Source organism: Scyliorhinus torazame, chromosome 2 (genome assembly GCF_047496885.1).
Source record: "Scyliorhinus torazame isolate Kashiwa2021f chromosome 2, sScyTor2.1, whole genome shotgun sequence".
In the NCBI taxonomy this organism is placed as follows: Eukaryota; Metazoa; Chordata; class Chondrichthyes; order Carcharhiniformes; family Scyliorhinidae; genus Scyliorhinus; species Scyliorhinus torazame.
Genome location: NC_092708.1, coordinates 113,132,523 through 113,155,019, shown reverse-complemented (window position 1 = coordinate 113,155,019; position 22,497 = coordinate 113,132,523). Strand labels below are relative to the sequence as shown.

At 43.9% G+C, this 22,497-nt stretch overlaps 1 protein-coding gene across 6 annotated transcripts in view; it reads left to right on the top strand.

Moving 5' to 3' along the window:
• The window catches only part of dcaf17 (ddb1 and cul4 associated factor 17), a 112,815-nt gene that overhangs the window by 72,764 nt on the left and 17,554 nt on the right, over positions 1 to 22,497 (top strand). For all 6 annotated transcript variants that reach the window (XM_072475708.1, XM_072475686.1, XM_072475723.1 and 3 more), the window contains 3 exons: positions 1,513 to 1,622; positions 4,824 to 4,911; positions 16,344 to 16,424. In XM_072475708.1, coding sequence (XP_072331809.1) covers positions 1,513 to 1,622; positions 4,824 to 4,911; positions 16,344 to 16,424 — 279 coding nt within the window. The remainder of the gene's footprint in view (positions 1 to 1,512; positions 1,623 to 4,823; positions 4,912 to 16,343; positions 16,425 to 22,497) is intronic.

Here is a 22,497-nt window from a genome sequence, read left to right as displayed (position 1 = left end):
AGCCCATCACTGCCAAGGTGCCAGGTAGCACTGCCAAGGTGCCAGGTTGGCATTTTTTTGCGAGGTGGCAATCAAGCTGCGGGTGCCCTGTGCGGGAGTTTTGTGGGGGGGGGGTCTGAGGACCCTTCCATAGTGCGTTGGGGCTGGGGGGGCGGGTGTTGAGGGTCGCTTCAGGGACACCAGAGATCGAGACGCCATTATCTCTCGCTACACTGAGGAGTTCTGGCGAGCGGAGCTCCTCTATGCACAAGATGGGGCTATGTGCGTCCTCAGCATTCCCCGCTGAGGCCCCCTCTCTAACCCTGGTGCCGTTTTATAACGTTATATTTCTGGCGCTGCGAGCACAGCGAAACATGCGGCTAACCATGCTCGCTATGTGACTTTGTTTCAAAGTACTTAAATTCTACCTTGATATTTGTCCCCATCAGGCCTAAAATTCAACCTAACATTTTGTATAAATCCACCATTACTTCTTTACAGTTGTATTCTGTTTCTTCAATCTAAAGTTGTACAGAGTTTTTGTTATCACTTTATCTACCTTGGACTTGAGGGTTCAAATATAACATTTCCTCGAAGTCACTCTGTTCAACCACATTGTTCAATGTCTTTCCAGTAAGTGTATACTTCCATTCCTTGGTTGTTTTCCGAAAATGTACTACGTCACATAACCACATTAGATTGCATCTGCCTTCCTTTTAACTAGCCTCTAGGGCTGAATGAAATCTTTACCTTTCCTCTTTCCTTCCTTTGTGTTGTCAGTGGTTTTTGAAATTATGTTCCCTATGCCAAATTCAAATCATTTATGTATATCAAGAATAATTGGGTCTGGAACTCAACCTGGAGTATGCCACTTGCAATCTTCTCCAAGCAAAATCCTAACTCTTTGGGCTGAACGTCTTTGACATCATAGAGGTGGGGTTAGAAGTGGGTCTGAACTGGAAAATAAGGGGTAGCTGTGTCTTGATGGCTCCCAAATATACTCCTACCTTAGGGTTTTTTTCAGAATGTGCTGGAAAAGTCATGGCCAGTCCACCTAACCCGCACATCTTTGGACACTGGGAGAACGTACAAACTCCACACACACAGTCGCCCAAGGCCGGAATTGTACCCGGGTCCCTGTGAGGTAGTAGTGCTAACCACTATGCCGCCCCTAAAAAACATGCTGCCTGATAACAAATGCGAATTATAGTTCTAGCTTGTGGAGGTGGCTGCATGCTATCTCTGTGTGTCTGCTAGTTCAGTATTGTATTTCAGAGGTAATGTGAATAGGGAATCAGCCCATTTAAATGCAAGGCAGTTAGTTGTTGCCTGGAAACTGTATTAAGTCTAAGAAGAAAGATCGTGCAGTCAGAAAATTGCAGACAAAAACTTTTAATTGTTAAATCCAAATGATCGAAAATATTGCATTGCAGTTAAATTACTGCAATTTGTATTCTGACTGGCTTGACACTGCTTTTTTTGACAGAACATTATGAGTGATATAAACTGTCAAATGCACTTTTGTCCAATTAGGCAGAGAATGGAATTCACGAGATGCAATGTTGTTCATTAGATACTGACTGGATATATTTTCATCCAGATGATTCCGGAAGGATCATGCATATTGGACCAACACAAATTAAGTAAGTTTATAAAATTACATTCATTTTGATCAGCAAGTGGACTGGCCGTTAATTTTTAGAGAAAGTTCTGCATTTTCCTCATGAATACCCATATGTTTTCAAATAGAAGTTGATGGAAAATGGGATAAGGAGACCTCTTGCTGAACAATACGAATGTGTGAATAATCAGCCTCCCGGAAGAAATGGAAATAGGAAAACCAGTACAAGTATTAAACACAACCTGCCTCAGCTGCTACAAATTTCCACTGAGCAGGAGATTGAAAAATGATATTGCATAGAAAATCCAAATCTATACTCAACAAGTTATCCTAGGATAATTGAGATGCGAGAGTAGATGAACTCAACCTGACAATATATGATCTATGGCCTTCAATACAAAATGCAGAGTGCAGTCGACCTTTCATTTAAATTAAGGAGACCTATATTTTGCAATGTTTTGTAAGTTTCGTATTTATTTTATCAAACTTTATTATTATTTATTTTAAACTTTAATTGTATTTAAATTACTTTCTCGAACTATATTATGAATTTTGACTTATTTTATTTATATTATCATCACAATTCGGAACTTGTCTGCATGACAATTTTAAAAACAAAACAATTTTCTACCTATCCATTATTATACAGATGTAGGAGAATCCAGTTTTTCGATATCTCGCTTGTGAAATCTGGAATCTTAACCCAAGCTGAAAAATGTGAGAAAAATTGAAGCCTAACTATAAGCAAGCCAATGCATTATTATATCCAGCCATGGTTAAAATTAACTAAGTGTAAGAGACATATTGTTTGTTTCACCAGAAGGAAAAAAACGCAGGAAAAACTGTCCCCAGCAGAAAGGAAAAAATATATAAAATTCAGAGCCAATTCAGAAGAAAAAGCAAGACTGGCAGCAGTAGTATGGCAAATGCTAGAAACTATTATAAAGATGTGTAAATTGGACACTTAGAATATAATGGTAGGATTGAACAGTCAACATGGATTTATGAAAGGGAATCACGTTTGACAAACTTTTGGAGTTTTTTTCAGGATGTAACAGGCAGAATAGATAAGGGGTAACCCTGGACGTGGTATATTTGGATTTTCAGAAGGCTTTCTATAAAGTCACACAGGAGGTTAGTAAACAAAATTAGAGAACATGGGATTGATACTGGCACGAATTGAGAATTGGATAATGGAGTAAACGGAGAGCAGTAATAAATGAGTCATTCTCAGGTTGGCAGGGTGTGATTAATAGGATACCACAGAGATCAGTACTTAGGCCCCAGCCGTTCACATGTGTGAACTGCTGATGATAGAAAACTAGGTGGGAATATGAGTTGGGAAGAGATGCAAAGAAAGTCAAGGAGATTCAGACCGGTTTACTGCTTGGCAGATAGAATATAATATGGATGAAGTTATCCACATTGGTAGGAAAAGCAGAAATGCAGAGTATTTCTTAAACGGTGAGACTTTGGGAAGTGCTGATGTCCAAAGGGACCTGGGTATCTTTGATTCATTTGTCACTAAAAGCTAACATGCGGGTGCAGCAAGCAATTGTGAATGCAGATGGTATGTTAGCCTTTATTGCAAGAGGATTTAAGTACATGAGTAAAAGTCTTGCAACTGTACGGAGCCTTGATGAAACACCACCTGGAGTATTGTGTACAGTTTTGGTGTTCTTACCTAAGGAAGGATACACTTGACATAGAGGGAGTGCAGTGAAGGTTCACCAGACTGATCCCTGGGATGGAGAGATTGAAGAGACTAAATCTATATTCTCAAGAGTTTAGAAGAATGTGAGGATGCATCGAAAATTCTTAGATGCAGAAAGGATCTTTTCCTTGGGGGATCTGGGGACACAGTCTCAGAATAAGAGGTATGTCATGAAGGACTGAGACAAGGAGGCATTTCTTCACTCGGGTGGTGAATCTTTGGAATTCTCTACACCAGAGGGCTTGGAGGCTCAGTCATTGAGTATATTCAGAACAGAGCTTGATAGATTTCTTGATATTAAAGATATAAAGTGATATGGGGCTAGTGCAGGAAAATGACATGGAGGTAGAAGATCAACCATGATGTTGTTGAAAGGCAGAGCATGCTGAAGGGGGAGAATGGCCCACTCCTGCTCCTATTTCCTTTATTCTTATATAGCAGTATAGGGTGCTGGTGAGGCCACACCTGGAGTGCTGTGTACAGTTTTGGTCTCCTTACTTGAGAAAGGATGTACTGGCACTGGAGGGGGTGCAGAGGAGATTCACTAGTTGATTGCGGAGTTGAGAGGATTAGCTTATGAGGAGAGACTGAGTAGACTGAGACTATACCCATTGGAATTCAGAAGAATGAGGGGAGAATCTTACAGAAACATATAAAATGACGAAGGGAATAGTTAAGATAGAAGCAGGGAAGTTGTTTCCACTGGCGGTTGAAACTTGAACTAGGGGACATACCCTCAAAATAAGGGGGAGTAGATTTAGGACTGAATTGAGGAGGGAACGTCTTCACCCAAAGGTTCATGAATCTGTGGAATTCCCTGCCCAGTGAAGCAGTTGCGGCTACCTCGTTGAATTTGTTTATGGCAGAGGTAGATCGGTTTTTGAACAGTAAATGAATTAAGGTGAGCAGGCGGGTAAATGCAGCTGAGTCTACAAAAAGATCAGCCATGATCTTATTGAATGGCGGAGCAGGCTCGAGGGGCCAGATGGCCCACTCCTGCTCCTAGTTCTTATGATTGTGTTATATGTCACCAGTTCTTCTTTTCTTGGGTGCGTCCCCCTATTCTCCAAAAAGGGTAATTGTCAGAGTGTTATGTTGATAATTTGATGTGAATTCTCTACTGAAATTAAGAAAATGTTTAAGAGGGCAGCACAGTGGCGCAGTGGTTAGCACTGCTGCCTCACGGCACCGAGGTCCCAGGTTCGATCCCGGCTCTGGGTCACTGTCCGTGTGGAGTTTGCACATTCTCCCCGTGTCTGTGCAGGTTTCGCCGCCACAACCCAAAGATGTGCATGGTAGGTGGATTGGCCACGCTAAATTGCCCCTTAATTGGAAAAAATGAATTGGGTAGTCTAAATTTATAGAAAAAAAGAAAATGTTTAAGGTTATTGAAGAACTTAAAATATCAATTATTGTTTGACGTATCCCTATTATTGTGCAAAATATTTGCATTGCATTGTAAAACATAGATGGACATTTGTTATCAACCATGTTAACACTGTTTTCCAGTGTGTTGCAGCTGTCTGGGAAATCTGAAGATGTACAAAGATGGCAGGTTTTACGAGCCTTTACTATTTATTCTGCAAGAGAAAGAGAGGTAAATAGTAACTTTAATTTTAAAAAATATTAACCGCATTGGTCCATTGTTGAGATTGGGAAACTCCTCCTGGTTTCCAAGGGAAATTCATAAAGCCGAAGACTTTTTTTCCAGGTAACAAGTTCATTCGTTGTCACTGGGCCAAATGGGCATCTGTGAGTTTGCTTTTGGGGACTTTGTAGGGGGTTTAATGGGATTTCTTGGCCTCCGTGCCCAGCAAGGGACAAAGCCAATGGGGAAATATCTGTGCTTGCCTTTCCTATGGGTAATATGTGCTATCATTCTATCTGCTGGCTAGGGTAGGAAAGTTTATTTTTCGTAGGCAATTAAATTTATGCATTGCTATTATCCCTAAAATATTTGAAACCTATGGGAGAAAAATGCTGTGCCGTTTAGGCGCTTGCACACCTGTTGAGGAATATTCTGGACAAGGAATATTCTGTGTTTTAGGGAAATCAAGCTTTTTTTCTGGAGAGTTAGGCAAATTTAGTCTTTTTTAAGATTTAGAGGAATGAAGAAACTAGGTTAGTTACCTAAAATAGGGCATCCGAGTGATATTGTGTTCAGTTCCTTCAGCCGTTGCCCTATTCTGCTGATAGCTGCTGCCTGGGGTTTAATAGCCAACTTAAAGAGAAGGACGAATGGACGACGCTCTGTCTGGCTGTCCTTCACAAGGAGAATGCTTAGGAGTTAAGGATCTCATTATCCCTTGTAGAGTAATGAAATATGGAAGTTACAAAGCAAAATAATTTGAATGCTGGAAAATGCTCAATATTTAGCAGGCTTGGCGGCATCTGTGGAGAGAGAAACAGGGGCTGGTTTAGCACACTGGGCTAAATAGCTGGCTTTTAAAGCAGACCCAGGCAGGCCAGCAGCACGGTTCAATTCCCGTACCAGCCTCCCCGAACAGGCGCCGGAATGTGGCGACTAGGGGCTTTTCACAGTAACTTCATTTGAAGCCTGCTTGTGACAATAAGCGATTTTCAGAATTAATATTTCAGGTCTGTGATCTTCAGCATAACTGGGAAAAGTTAGAGATGTAAATAGTTTTGAGTAAGTGCAAAGGAGGATTAAGGAATAAAGAACTAAAGGGAAAGATTGTGACCAGGTGGAGGGCAGGAGAAATTAAATGACAAAAGACTTCATGGTGCAAGGCAAAGGGACTATTATTGGGACAAGTAAAGAAAGTAAACAGGTGATGAAATGGCATGAAGTATTCCCAACACAATTGAAGTCAATGGGAATCAGGGGAAATCTTTCACCAGTTGGAGTCATACTTTACACAAAGGGAGATGGTTGTGTCTGTTGGACACCAGATATCACTGCAGGAGTTCCTCAGGGTAATGCCCTAGACAAACCATTTTCAGTTGCTTCATCAATGACCTTCAATCCAACAAGACCAGAAGTGGGGATGTTCCCTGATTATTGCAGTGCTCAGTATCATTTACAACTCCTCAGATACTGAAGTAGTCCATGCCCATGTGCAGCAAAACTTGGATGATATTCAGGCTCAAGCTGATAAATGGCAAGCGCTAGGCAATGCCTCCTGTCAAAAGAGAGTATCTAATCATCCTTTCTGACATTCACCTGTATTACATTGTTTAATCCCCCACCATCAATGTCCTGGAGGTTATCATTGACCAGAAGCTTAACTGAATCAACCATATAAATACTGTGGCTACAAGAGTATGTCAGAGACAGGGAATTCTGTCGCCTCTAACTCACCTCCTGACTCCCTGAAGCCTGTTCACAATTTGCAAGGCTCAAGTCAGGAGTGTGATGGAATACTCTTCACTATCCTGGATCGAGTGCAGCACTAAAGATGTTTGACACCATTCCGAGCAAAGCACCTGTTGATCAGCACCCAATCCACCACCTTTAGCATTCATTCCTGTCACCAGATCACAGTGGCATATGTTTGTACCATCTACAAGATACACTGCAGTAAGGATCCTTTTTAAAAAAGATATATTTATTCAAATTTTCCAACAAATTTTCAACAAAACCCCTGCCTAACAAGAAAAAATAAACAAATACTCAACAGTCAGAAATTATACATTGGATTTCCCCCATATACAATAACCCCCCATATAACATTTAAAAGCACAAATACGGGGAAAAAACCACCTTCACCCAAACGCCACCTCAAAAGAACCCCCCCCCCCCCCCCCCCCCCCCCCCCCCCCACGGGCTGCTGCTGCTGCTGACCTCCTCCTAACGCTCCGCGAGATAGTCTAGGAAACGTCACCGCCTGGAGAACCCTTGCACAGACCCTCGCAAGGCAAAGTTTATCCTCTCCAGCTTGATGAACTCTGCCATGTCATTGATCCAAGCTTCCACACGAGGGGGCTTTGCATCTTTCCTTAGTAACAAAGTCCTCCGCCGGGCTACCAGGGACACAAAGGCCAGAATACCGGCCTCTTTCGCCTCCTGCACTCCCGGCTCTTCTGATACCCCAAATAATGCCAATCCCCAGCTCGGCTTGACCCGGGTATTCACCACCTTGGACATAGTCCTCGCAAAACCCCTCCAAAACCCATCCAGCGCCGGGCACGACCAGAACATATGGACGTGATTTGTCGGGCTCCCCGAGCACCTCCCATATCTGTCCTCCACCCCAAAGAACCTACTCAACCTCGCCCCTGTCATATGCGCTCTGTGAGTAACTTTGAACTGTATTAGGCTGAACCTGGCGCAAGAGGAGGAAGAATTAACCCTACTCAGGGCATCAGCCTACAGACCCTCATCTATCTCCTCCCTAATCTCCTCCTCCCACTTGCCCTTTAGCTCCTCCACCGAGGCCTCCTCCTCTTCCTTCAGCTCCTGGTAAATCGCTGAAACCATACATCCGAAATCACCCTGTCCTGAATCCCACGTGCCGGAAGCAGTGGGAATTCTCTCACCTGCCGCCTCACAAAAGCCCTCGCTTGCATGTACCAGAAAGCGTTTCCCGGGGGTAGCCAAAACTTCTCCTCCAGCGCCCCTAGGCTCGCAAACGTCCCATCAATGAACAGGTCCCCCATTCTTCTAATCCCTGCCCGATGCCAGCTCCGAAACCCCCCATCCATGATACAAAGATAGGTGGAGGGGCAGGTAGTATGGAGGAGGTAGGGAGGCTGCAGAAAGATTTAGACAGTTCAGGAGAGTGGTCCAAGAAATGGCTGATGAAATTCAACGTGGGCAAGTGCGAGGTCTTGCACTTTGGAAAAAAGAATAGAGGCATGGACTATTTTCTAAACGGTGACAAAATTCATAATGCTGAAGTGCAAAGGGACTTGGGAGTCCTAGTCCAGGATTCTCTAAAGGTAAACTTGCAGGTTGAGTCCGTAATTAAGAAAGCAAATGCAATGTTGTCATTCATCTCAAGAGGCTTGGAATATAAAAGCAGGGATGTACTTCTGAAGCTTTATAAAGCATTAGTTAGGCCCTATTTAGAATACTGTGAGCAATTTTGGGCCCCACACCTCAGGAAAGACATACTGGCACTGGAGCGGGTCCAGCGGAGATTCACACGGATGATCCCAGGAATGGTAGGCCTAACGTACGATGAATGTCTGAGGATCCTGGGATTATATTCATTGGAGTTTAGGAGGTTGAGGGGAGATCTAATAGAAACTTACAAGATAATGAATGGCTTAGATAGGGTGGATGTAGGGAAGTTGTTTCCATTAGCCGTGGAGACTAGGACCCGGGGGCACAGCCTTAGAATAAAAGGGAGTCACTTTAGAACAGAGATGAGGAGAAATTTCTTCAGCCAGAGAGCGGTGGGTCTGTGGAATTCATTGCCTCAGAGGGCGGTGGAGGCCGGGACGTTGAGTGTCTTTCAGACAGAAGTTGATGAATTCTTGATTTCTCGAGGAATTAAGGGCTATGGAGAGAGAGCGGGTAAATGGAGTTGAAATTAACCATGATTGAATGGTGGAGTGGACTCGATGGGCCGAATGGCCTTACTTCCACTCCTATGTCTTATGGTCTTATGGTCCATCCTTCCCGGGACGAACCGATGATTCTCCCGAATCGGTGACCAAACCGAGGCTCCCACCTCACCCGTGTCACCTCCACTGCCCCCAGATCTTCAGCGCGCCGCCGCCACCGGACTCGTGTACCTTGTCGCCGAGAGCGGCAGCGGTGCCGTCACCAGCGCCCTCAGGCTCGTGCCCACACAGGACGCCATCTCTAGCCTCTTCCACGCCGCCCCCTCTCCCTCCATTACCCACTTGCGGATCATCGCCACATTGGCAGCCCAATAATAGCCACACAAATACGGCAGCGGCAGCCCCCCCCCCCGCCCCGTCCCTGCTACGCTCCAGAAACACACTCTTCACCCTCGGGGTCTTATTCACCCACACAAATTCCATGATGCTCCTGCTTACCTGTTTGAAAAAGGCCTTGGGGATCAAAATGGGAAGGCACTGGAACACAAAGAGGAACCTCGGGAGGACCGTCATTTTGACCAACTGCACCCTACTCGCTAGTGAGAGTGGCAGCATATCCCATCTTTTAAAATCCTCCTCCATCAGCTCCACCAACCGTGTCAAATTGAGCTTGTACAGGGCCCCCCAACTCCTCTGCCTTCAGTCCCTTTAAGTGCGCGAACACCCGGGCCCTCTTGCCCGGCCCGTTCAGGCCGCTCACATTCCAAGTTATCAGCCAGATCGGGGGGCTACACGCCCCCCTCCCCACCCGTCCCCTGCCGACTAGCCATCTCCTTTTCTAGGCCAGCCACGTGCCCGTGCCTCCCGAACCCTCCTGTCCCCCAGGCGGCGGACTCCCGCCCCGACTACCTCTCCCACTTCCAGCTCCCCTTTGGCCAATGCAGCAGCAACCCATTTCACCCCCTCCCCCCGCTAGATCCTCATCTAGCCATTTTGCTCCCCCCATGACACTTCCGTAAATCAGCTGACTCCTGCTGACCCCGGCCTTTCCCGCCATTCCATCGACCCCCCAGTGTGAGAATCCTCCCACCCCTTGGCAGTCAGTGTGCGCTCCTCTCCAGTACCACCCTTCCCCCTCCGGCCCCGCCCCCATCCTTCCCTAACGCAGGAAACAAAAACGCGCTTTCCTGAGCCGGCCGCGCCCCCTCTGGCGCAGCTCCTTGCAGCCTTACCCAAACTCCCCATCCCCGGGCCTCCACCCGCCCCCCCTCTTCCTCTGCGAGGCCCTGCCCCTCCAACACCGACGCCCACACTTTCCCACAGCCCCCACATCAAATCCATTCACCCATCCCCACCCAGCACCAAAACAAAAAGAACATTCCTCAAACGCAGTAAACACAGTAAACATCCCCCCACGACAAACCCTCAGTTTGAGTCCAACTTTTCAGTCTGGATAAAGTTCCATGCCTCATCAGGCGTTTCAAAATAGTGGTGCCGATCTTGGAACGTGACCCACAATCGCGCTGGCTGCAGCTTCCCGAACTTTACCCCCTTCCGATGGAGCACCGCCTTAACCCGGTTAAAACCAGCCCTCTTCTTAGCCACCTCCGCACTCCAGTCCTGTTAAATTCGGATCTCCGTGTTCTCCCACCTGCTGCTCCGCTCTTTTTTGGCCCATCTCAGGACACACTCTCTGTCCATAAAGCGGTGGAACCTCACCACTACAGCCCTTGGCGGCTTGTTGGCTTTGGGTCTCCTTGCCAGGACCCGATGAGCCCCATCCAGCTCCAGGGGCCTCGGGAAAGCTCCCACGCCCATCAGCGAATTGAGCATCGTGCTCATATATGCCCCGGCATCGGGCCCCTCCACTCCTTCAAGGAGACCCAGAATCTGAAGATTCTTCCTCCTCGATCTATTCTCCAGGTCCTCAAATATTTTCGCCCACCTCTTGTGCAGCGCCTCGTGCACCGTCACCGCCAGGCCCAAGATCTCGTCCTCGTTTTCTGTGGCTTTTTGCCGCACCTCCCGGATCGCCGCCTCTTGAGCCTTCTGGGTCTCCACAAGCTTCTGTCCTCAGCTCCTCGAAGCAGCGTTTAAGAAACTCCTGCTGCTCCTGCGACCACTTCGCCCACGGTGCTTGGTCTCCACCCACCGCCATCTTGTTTTTCTTCCCTCGCACTTTCCGCTGCACCAGGATTACTTTTTTAACCGCTCCACTCCTGGTCCAATCCATATACTGACGGGGGGACCTTGCTGTCACCTTCCCACACTGGAAGCCGTCGGAACAATTGCCATTGGGGCCCCTCAGAAGAGCCCAAAAGTCCGTTCTCGGCGGGAGCTGCCGAACGTGCGACCTACCTAGGCATAGCCGCAACCGGAAGTCCTCTGCCAAGGATCCTTCAACAGCATCTTCCAAACCCACAACCTCTATAGCCTAGTTGGACAATGGCAGCAGAGGGAATACCACTATCAGCAAATTCCCCTCCAAGGCACATACTGACTTGGAACTATATTGCCATTTTTCTCCATCCCTGGGTCAAAATATGGGAACTCACTCCCCAACAGCAGTGTGAGTGTACTTAAAACACATGGACTGCAGCCGTGCAACAGAGTGGCTCACGCTACCTTCTGAACAGTAATTAGGGATGGGAAATAAATGCCGGCATAGACAACAACACTAACAAGAACAAATAAATAAAAAGAACGAATGGCAAAATCATGAATAGCTGCTGTCGTAAAGGAACGTGTTTTTTTTTAAAAAGAGAAACCAGAGAGAAAAATAAAACTAGTGAAGAAAGAGAAGACAAATTAAGGGCAGGAGTTAAATCTAAAACGGTCAAATTTGATGTTGAGTCCAGAATGTTGCAAAGTGCCAGTCAAAAGATGAGGTGATGTTCCCAAGCTTGCGTTGAGCTTTATTGGCACAGTGTAGGAGGCTGAGGATAGAAAGATTGGAGTGGGAGAAAGATGGAGAATTAAAAGAGCAGGCAATTGGAAGCTCAGTGTCATGCTTGCAAAATGGCCACCAAGTCTGCATTTGGTCTCCCTAGTGCAGAGGAGTCTACATTGGGAGCAGCAAATGCAATATACTAAATTGAAAAAAGGAAATTGCTGTTTCACCTGGAAATTATGTTTGAGGTCTTGGACAATGAGAATGAAGGGCTTAAAAGAGGAGGTGTTATATCTCCTGCACTTGCATGGGAGATGCCAAGAGAATAGGATATTGGGGGTAACCGAGGAATGAAATCGAGCAGGATTTTTCAAAGTGCGCTCCGCAGGTTGCGTGCGTGTTTCAGAAAGGTTGTGGAGCTGTGCACGGTGTTCTGCGTCCATCAGTCGCTAATGCAGTGTTTCCCAATGGCAACATTCAGAAACCTGCAGGGAAAATCCTGCCTAAAATATCAATTCAGTCCTCTAGAGGGAGCAATAATTTGACGGAAGAAGGGGGACCGAGCAGCTCCAGGATTTTTTTTAAATGGATTAGAGCTACCCCTTCAATCTCACCAATTAATCTGTAATTAATATGGAAGGTATTAAATAATGTCGCTCCTGTAAACCTTACGTTTTCCCCCACACCCGCCTCCACCCCTTTGCCAGCTCCGCTTCGAAAACCATTAGCTGTGCAATGTTTGACGGATTCTCACCCTCTCCTGGCCAAAGCTGGGCCCAAGAACCAGACACAGTCAATCTGCAGTTCCAACCCTCAGGACATGCATTGGTTAGACAGAACATTGGTGAGACTACATCTCAAAATGTGCAGTTTTGGTCTCCTTATTTAAGGAAATATGGAAACCGTGCTTGTTTCTGCTGCAGTTTAGACGAGTGAGGGGTGACTTGATTGAAGCATATAAGATCCTGAACGGTCTCGATAAGGTAGACTTGGAAAGGATGTTTCCTCTTGTGGGTGAGTCCAGAATTAGGGAGCACTGTTTTAAAATGAGGGGTTGTTTTTTGGGACAGAGATGAGAAGACATTTTTTCTCTTGGGGGTTGTGCGACTTTGCAACTCTCAGAAGGCACTGGAGGCAAGGTCATTGAATATTTTTAAGGTGGAGGTAGATAGATTCTTGCGAGACAAAGTAATCAAAGGTTCCAGGGATAGATGGGAATGTGGAATTCGAAACACTAACAGTTCAGCCATTATATTGAATGGCGAAGCAGGCTCAAGGGCCCAAATGCTCTACTTCTCCTCCTATTTTATATGTTTTTAAATCGAGGCATTCAAGAGCGAATTGGATTATTACTTGAAAAGGAAGAACAAGCTACAGGGAGAGGGTTGGGGAATGGCAGTAGGTAAATTACTCTTTCGGAGAGCCAGGGTAAAGAGAATGAACCAAATGGCCTCCTGCACTGTAACTGTGATATTCCACAAGCCGACAGGCACAGCTTGGACCTGTGTGGGTATACATAGAAACACCTTTTATTTAGAGAAGTCAGTGGAGTTGAAGGGGAGGGTCTCCAAACTGAGAAGAAGCTAAGTCAGGCAGAGGAGGCCAGCAGTAGATGGAGACCAATTGGGCCTCTGTTCCAGGAAAAAAACAAAGAGCTTGCAGACCGGTTTGGTGGGGATAGGGGTGTGAAGGGATTCAGTATTCATGGCGAAAAGAAGATGGTGAGAGCCAGGAAACTTGAAACTGCTAAAGTGAAAAGAGGACAAGGGAAGAGTTATGAATAGGTAGGAAGAGATTGGACAAGGGAAGGGGATTAAAGAGAGGATAGCAGTTCAGTGAGGCAGGAGCAGGCTGAAATGATGTGTCCATCAGGGCAGTCTCCTTTCTTCAGAATGAGGTAGAAGTGGGCTGTTTAGGGTTGGAGAAGGAACAATGAAGTTGGAGACGATGGCGGGAAGATATCCAAAGAAGATGACGTTCATGACAGTTCTGAAAACAATGTTCAGTGGTGGGGTCATGGAGATTGGAGAAAATCAGAGAATTGACATTCAGCTAGGTGGAGATTGATATGCCAGACAGCAACAACAGCACCTTTTGTCACCCTTGACAACACTGATCCTAAAAGAACAAGAGTACTGTAAGTTCAAAGAGAAATAGGCTAGAGTGAGTTAGATAAACACGAATAGAAGCAAATGTGGAAGATATTCACTGAACATAATTGTACTTAAATTCTGACTTGTGAAACAACTATTTGAGAGCCAATCATGACTGATTACAGCTGTGTTTGAATTTTTAATATTGTTGTATTTTATTCTGTTAAGCTAAATTAATTTCATGCAATTCTTCTTACCCAAGTGTATAGACTTAATATATAGATTTGTATTGTTCACAAATAACACGTTGACTTTTCATGTCATGTCATGTACAAGCAAAACTTTTTCATGGTAAAGTTGATCTATGTTGCACTGAAATAGATTGAACTAACCTCTTGCCACTCCTGGATAAATTAGTAAATGTTTAAATTGGTTTGGAAAGATCTGTTAACAGTTCATGTCATTGATATTACTAAAAGTTAACTATCTGTATTGGATCAGGTCTGGTTGGATATTAACAAAGCTATTTAAATAGCAATCTGTAGTTGGCTCTAGAAGTTGATTGACATCATCATAATCAGCATAAATCATATGTTGCATTATACAATGCTCTAACAGACTAATTTACCACTATATAACCTCTCTATTCTGATTCAAAATTCCTAAAGATTCTGTCTGTTTTATGAACATTCATAATTTTATCTTCCCCTTTAATGCCATTTATCTATTGCCAGGTAAAATGTTAGCATAAAATGACAGACTCTGAGTGAAGGCTTGGCTGTTTCACCAGGTATAATCTGCTCTCTGGAATCCTACTGTAACCATTTTTAAACTCTAGCACCTTCCATCAAAGTTACGTGGCCAATCAGGAGAACCCCGCATAAATTCTACTCTTTGTGTGTGAGGAACTTTATGGACAAATGTGAAATTACTGTCAAAAAAAAGAATTGCATTTATTAAGCACTTTGTAACCTCTGGACTGGGAGGTCTTGTGACACAGTGGTGGTGGGTAGGGTCCCTGCCTCTGAGTCAGAAGCACGCAGTTGGCATCCTAATCTGGCACTTGATGGCCACAGAAGGTGCATTCATCACAAGGCCAAAGAGGTTAATTATCAACATGCAAATCCTTCCAGAATGCTAATTGCAAGAGTGGGAGGGTCTCCTGGTTAGCCAGAACCTGCAGATAGCAACTGCAAAACACTGCAGTAACTTGCCAAGCGTAACCGTAGACTGCCAAATGGAAATCCATAGTCACCAATGCCCCATGGTACCCGAAGAGAGAGAGAACATCTGGATATCCATATCTTAAAACATCTTTTAGCAAATGAAAAACTGTTGAAGCAGGTTACTATTTATAATGTAGTGAAATCCAGCATCTAATTTACACACAGCTCAAACATCAATGTGATAATGATCAGATAATCCATTTATGATATCGGTGATTGCGAGATAAATATTGGCCAGACCCCACTGTTCAATTAGTTCCAGCAATCTTTTACATGCACCTGAGAGGGAAGATGGGATCTTGATTTAATGTCTTCTAATAGTGCATCACTTACTATGTACTGTACCCAGGATCGGCATTGATTATGGAGTGTAAACTCTTTGCAGTGTTATCCAGTGACTCCTTATAAATTCGAGCATGGTGTGAGCATGTTGGGTGAGACAGGATTATTCTCAACTGTGGTATCCCCATGATAAAAGTGCATACATAAATGGAGGATAGTCAGCATACATAAGCTCATACTCTAGAATGAATCAGTGTCATCAGAAGGAAGACGATTGTCACCAAAATATGTTCAGTGCCAGCCAAGATTTCAATCAGTTTTTCTAACCCCCCCACGTTGATGCAATGTTGTCATCCAAGCTAAGGGAGGAGAAATTGTCCTACTTCCAAGGGTCTGCCAACATTGCTCCATAATTGGATCCTGATCAGGTAGAATACTTGTTAGACTTACTCGGGAAATAACACACAGCATAAATAGCTGCATGATTTGTATTCCCTCTCACTGTGTGGAACCCTGTCCTTCCCACAATAAACACACCTATGGGAAGTGACCTAATCTGAATTATTCAGCATTAGCCTGGAATTGGTGAAATACTCAAACAGTTCAAACAGCATAAATTTGCACCCAACATCAAGAAAATTGATCGTGAATGGAATAAAGACGAACACAGAAGGGAAATAAGCCAACGCCAATCCACCTTGACAAGGATAACGATTCAGACCGCTAACGAGCATTAGCAGATTCCAATCTGCAGCCAAACCCCAGGGAACTAAGCCCAAACAAATTGGTCCAACTGCTTAATGTATGCTGCCACTGGTACATGTGTAGCCATGGCAATTAATCTAATTTACCCTTTTATTCTCCCACCAAGAAAATGTCTCTATATATTTATATAAATGCAACTATTCTCAAAGTTTGAGGAACGAAAGGAAGGTGCTCTAATATGACACATTTAGCACCGTTGCTCATTTGGTAAAGAGTTCTGAAAGTATAAGATACTGATGAATATTAAACAAAAAGAAAACTGATATATATTTAATTGTTCAAAAATATTCCCCCATTCAAGGTGGAGAGCTCAGTAAGAGTGACCGCTTATGGCCGAGTTGTGAAAAGACGATTTTCTCAATTAGACGATGACAATTATGAGGTAATTGTAGATTTGAAATACTTTAATACATTGGACTAATTTTTTTCTTTTAACAGGCAAGTCTTGAGGCTACTCATTAATGGTGGAGCAGAATTTAATTTGAGACTGACTATCTCAGAAGTCGGTTGTCATTACATTTGAATACTTTAGCACTTTATCCAAATATGAACCATTCTCCCCTCGGGCTCCTTCCAGCTAAAATGACCTTTACGTCCTGCATGTTGATTGTTCTTATGAAATTGATTAATTTTTGAATCTGATTACTGCAATTTTTTCTAATCTTTACAATGTGTGTTACAGATTTATTTTGTATATATACTTTGCTCAATTTTGAATTTGGATATTTTTTATTTTTGTTTCACAGGCATTGATGAGGACTTGCAGCTAGATTGAAATTAACTTATTTTTCTGCAAAATTCAGTTAATTTACCAGTTGCTTTCTATTAACTTGTCAAAGATTATAAGATGGGGAAAATTAAGGCATATAAGGCTGAGTTTTTAGCAACCCCCAATACTTCAAAATGTCCTCAGAGTCTAGCTGTACCTCGGGATCTTTCTCCCCATCTCTCTATACATCTATTTCTGTCATATACTGCTCCAACCTTATTAATTCTTACAAACCCGCCTAGATTGTGTTCCGTAGCTTCAACCCGTACCTGCCGTATTGCTCCAAGATTTTGAGAACTGCCATTCCCCCCCCCCCCGCCCCCACACCTGACAAAGTGCACAGGTAGCAGATGTAGCAGGGCTAACTCCCTACCTTTGTTTAATGGCTGCTGAAGTGAACACTCTAACAAAGGAGTTGTGTGTAAGAATGCCTGCTCTGCTTAGACTATCACACATAAGAACTAGGAGCAGGAGTAGGCTATCTAGCCCCTCGAGCCTGCTCCGCCATTCAATGAGATCATGGCTGATCTTTTTTGGGCTCAGCTCCACTTTCCGGCCCAAACACCATGACCCTTAATCCTTTTATTCTTCAAAAAACTATCTATCTTTATCTTAAAAACATTTAATGAAGGAGCCTCAACTGCTTCACTGGGCAAGGAATTCCATAGATTCACAATCCTTTGGGTGAAGAAGTTCCTCCTAAACTCAGTCCTAAATCTACTTCCCCTTATTTTGATGCTATGCCCCCTAGTTCTGCTTTCACCCACCAGTGGAAACAACCTGCTCGCATCTATCCTATCTATTCCCTTAATAATTTTATACATTTCTATAAGATCCCCCGCATCCTTCTAAATTCCAACGAGTACAGTCCCAGTCTGCTCAACCTCTCTCTCATAATCCAACCCCTTCAGCTCTGGGATTAACCTAGTGAATCTCCTCTGCACACCCTCCAGCACCAGTATGTCCTTTCTCAGGTAAGGAGACCAAAACTGAACACAATACTCCAGGTATACAATAGCAGCATAACCTCCCTAGTCTTAAACTCCATCCCTCTAGCAATGAAGGACAAAATTCCATTTGCCTTCTTAATCACCTGTTGCACCTGTAAACCAACTTTTTGCGACTCATGCACTAGCACACCCAGGTCTCTCTGCACAGCAGCATGTTTTAATATTTTATTATTTAAATAATAATCCCGTTTGCTATTATTCCTACCAAAATGGATAACCTCACATTTGTCAACATTGTATTCCATCTGCCAGACCCTAGCCCATTCACTTAACCTATCCAAATCCCTCTGCAGACTTCCGGTATCCTCTGCACTTTTTGCTTTACCACTCATCTTAGTGTCATTTGCAAACTTGGACACATTGCACTTGGTCCCCAACTCCAAATCATCTATGTAAATTGTGAACAATTGTGGGCCCAACACTGAACCCTGAAGGACACCACTGATTGCCAACCAGAGAAACACCCATTTATCCCCACACTTTGCTTTCTATTAATTAACCAATTCTCTATCCATGCTACTACTTTACCCTTAATGCCATGCATCTTTATCTTATGCAGCAATCTTTTGTGTGGCACCTTGTCAAAAGCTTTCTGGAAATCCAGATATACCACATCCATTGGCTCCCCGTTATCTAACGCACTGGTAATGCCCTCAAAATATTCCACTAACTTAGCTAGGTACAACCTGTCCTTTATGAAGGCATGCTGCGCCTGCCCAATGGGACAATTTCCATCCAGATGCCTCGCTATTTCTTCCTTGATGATAGATTCCAGCACCTTCCCTACTACCGAAGTTAAGCTAACTGGCCTATAATTACCCGCTTTCTGCCTACCTCCTTTTTTAAACAGTGGTGTCACATTTGCTAATTTCCAATCCACCGGGACCATCCCAGAGTCTAGTGAATTTTGGTAAATTATCACTAGTGCATTTGCAATTTCCCTAGCCATCTCTTTTAGCACTCTGGGATGCATTCCATCAGAGCCAGGAGACCTGTCTACCTTTAGCCCCATTAGCTTGCCCATCACTACTTCCTTAGTGATAACAATCATCTCAAAGTCCTCAGCTGTCATAGCCTCATTTCCATCAGTCACTGGCATGTTATTTGTGTCTTCCACTGTGAAGACCGACCCAAAAAACCTGTTCAGTTCCTCAGCCATTTCCTCATCTCCCATTATGAAATCTCCCTTCCCATCCTCTAAATGACCAATATTTACCTTAGCCACTCTTTTTTGTTTTATATATTTGTAGAAACTTTTACTATCTGTTTTTATATTCTGAGCAAGTTTACTCTCATAATCTATCTTACTCTTCTTTATAGCTTTTTCAGTAGCTTTCTGTTGCCCCCTAAAGATTTCCCTGTCCTCTAGTCGCCCACTAATCTTTGCCACTTTGTATGCTTTTTCCTTCAATTTGATACTCTCCCTTTTTTCCTTAGATATCCGCGGTCGATTTTCCCTCTTTCTACCGTCCTTCCTTTTTGTTGCTATAAACCTTTGCTGAGCACTGTGAAAAATCGCTTGGAAGGTTCTCCACTGTTCCTCAACTGTTTCACCATAAAGTCTTTGCTCCCAGTCTACCTTAGCTAGCTCTTCTCTCATCCCATTGTAATCTCCTTTGCTTAAGCACAAAACACTAGTGTTTGATTTTACCTTCTGACCCTCCATCTGTATTTTAAATTCCACCATATTATGATCGCTCCTTCTGAGAGGATCCATAACTATGAGCTCATTAATCAATCCTGTCTCATTACACAGGACCAGATCTAGGACTGCTTGTTCCCTCGTAGGTTCCATTACATACTGTTCTAGGAAACTATCATGGATACATTCTATAAACTCCTCCTCAAGGCAACCTTGACCGACCTGGTTAAACCAATCGACATGTAGATTAAAATCCCCCATGATAATTGCTGTACCATTTCTACATGCATCAGTTATTTCTTTGATTATTGCCTGCCCACCATAATGTTACTATTTGGTGGCCTATGGACTACTCCTATCAGTGACTTTTTCACCTTACTATTCCTGATTTCCACCCAAATGGATTCAACCTTATCCTCCATAGCACCGCTGTCATCCCTTACTATTGCCCGGATATCATCCTTAAATAAAAGAGCTACACCACCTCCTTTACCATCCACTCTGTCCTTCCGAATAGTTTGATACCCGTGGATTTTGAACTCCCAGTCGTGACCATCCTTTAACCATGTTTCAGTAATGGCCACTGAATCATAGTCATTCACGGTGATTTGCGCCATCAACCTATTTACCTTATTCCGAATACTACGAGCATTCAGGTGAAGTACACTTATGTTGGCTTTTATACCTCTGTTTTGAATCTTAACACCTTGATCAGTAACCTCTCCTAAGTTATTTTTCCTCTTACCATTTCTCCTGATTTTCCTTGTCGTTGAATCCATATCTTCATGTAACAACCTGCCGCATCGCTTTCCATTTATGTTTTTACTTCCCGTTTTATTCCTTTTAGTATTACTGGGCCTATTCACTGAGCTCCCCTCAGTCACTGTACCTTGTGCTGCCGCCCTTTTTGATTTTGACTCTGGCTTCTCTGCCTTACACTTTCCCCTCACTACCTTTTGTTTCTGCCCTTGTTTTACTACCTTCCGACTTGCTGCATCGGTTCCCATCCCCCTGCCACATTAGTTTAAACCCTCCCCAACAGCTCTAGCAAACCCCCCCCCCCCCCCCCCACCCCACCCCCAGGACATCAGTTCCAGTCCTGCCCAGGTGTAACCCGTCCAGTTTGTACAGGTCCCACCTCCCCCAGAACCGGTCCCAATGCCCCAGGAATCTGAAACCCTCCCCCTTCAGCCACGATTCATTCTATATTTCCTGTCATTTCTACTCTGACTAGCACGTGGCCCCGGTAGTAATCCTGAGATCACTACCTTTGTGGTCCGATTTCTTAACTTCCTTCCTAGCTCCCTGTATTCTGCTTTTAGGACTTCATTCCTTTTTTTACCTATGTCGTTTGTACCGATGTGTACCACGACCACTGGCTATTCACCCTCCCCCTCCAGAATGTCCTGTACCTGCTCCGAGACATCCTTGACCCTAGCACCAGGGAGGCAACATACCATCCTGGAGTCTCATTTGCTGCCACAGAAACGCCTGTCTATTCCCCTGACAATTGAATCCCCTATAACTATTGCACTGTCACACTTATCACCCCTCCTCTCTGCAGCAGAACCAACCGTGGTGCCACGAGTTTGGCTGTTGCTGTTTTCCCCTGAGAGGCCATTCCCCTCAACAGCATCCAAAGCGGTATATCTGTTCTGCAGGAGAATAGCCACAGGAGATTCCTGCACTACCTGCCTCGCTCTCTTGCTCTGTCTGGTGGTCACCCATTCCCTTCCTGCCTGCAGAGCCTGAGCCTGCGGTGTGACCACCTCTCTATATGTGCTATCCACGATGCTCTCCGACTCGCGGATGCAGTGTCTCCAGCCGCTGCTCCGGCTCTGAAACTTGAGCTTCCAGGAGCTGTAACTGGAGACACTTCCTGCACACATGCTGATCCTGGGGACTGGAACTGTCCCCAGCCTGCCACATGGAGCAAGAGGAGCAGACCACGCCTTGGAGCTGTCCTGCCATGAATTTTTCCTTTAAATTAAACCTTTAAAATTAACTTAAGTTGTTTTTGTGTCAGATTAAATCCAATCCCCGTGTACTATTTAATTAGCATTATCCCTGAGTATTTATCTTGCTTGACCTTACAACAAATTAAATAGTTATTTGATTGAAATTAAAAAGTTATTTAATTAAAATTTTAAAAATTATTTAAATCAACTTAAAAATAGTAATTTAAATCAACCCAAAATATTTATTTAAGTGAGATTTAAAATTTAAGAAATAGTAATTCAAATCAACTTAAAAATAGTAATCTAAGTCAAATTTTTAAAAATAGTAATTCAAATCAACTTATTTAATACCTGCTTGATAGTGGAACAAATGAGGTCGAAATTAGCACACCAAGAAATGTTGCGCGGTAAAACTACTAATTTACAGTGCAAGTCCAATATTCCATGGCATAGGTTTTGTCTGTCATCTTGTTCCACGTTTCCTGTTTGTCCATTCCAAACACTCGTTGCTAGAGCCTCAACCATGGACATAGGTAGGAAAACAAGTTGTAGAAGGACATGGAGTCTGCAAAGAGATATAGCTAGGTTAGGTAAGTGGGCAAAGGTTTGGCAGACTGGAGTATAATATTGGAAAATCTGAGCTTGTGCGCTCTTGTGGGGGATAGAAATGCAGATTTTTTTTTTAATGGAGTGAGGCTACATAGTGTTTCAATCCAGACACATCTGGATGCCCTCATGCATGAATCTCAAGCAATTAAGAAGGCAAATAAAATGTTGATCTACATTGAAAGAGGGGTAAAATATAAAAGTAGGCTTCTCAAAGTCTCAAATTGCAGAGTATCGAGAGGTATAACGAGACTCATGACTACGGCAATAAGGTCACACTTCTTAAATTTATCTTCCCAAAATCAAGAAAGCAGCAAACCAGACAGGCAGGCATGTGATTAATATACATGAGCTCTTGACTAACCTAAGCATGCAGTTTAACTTGAATTTATTTCTAATTATCGTTGCTGGCCTAATATTAAATGTATGACATAAGCGAGTTCTGAAGAGCAATGAGTGGAAATTTTACA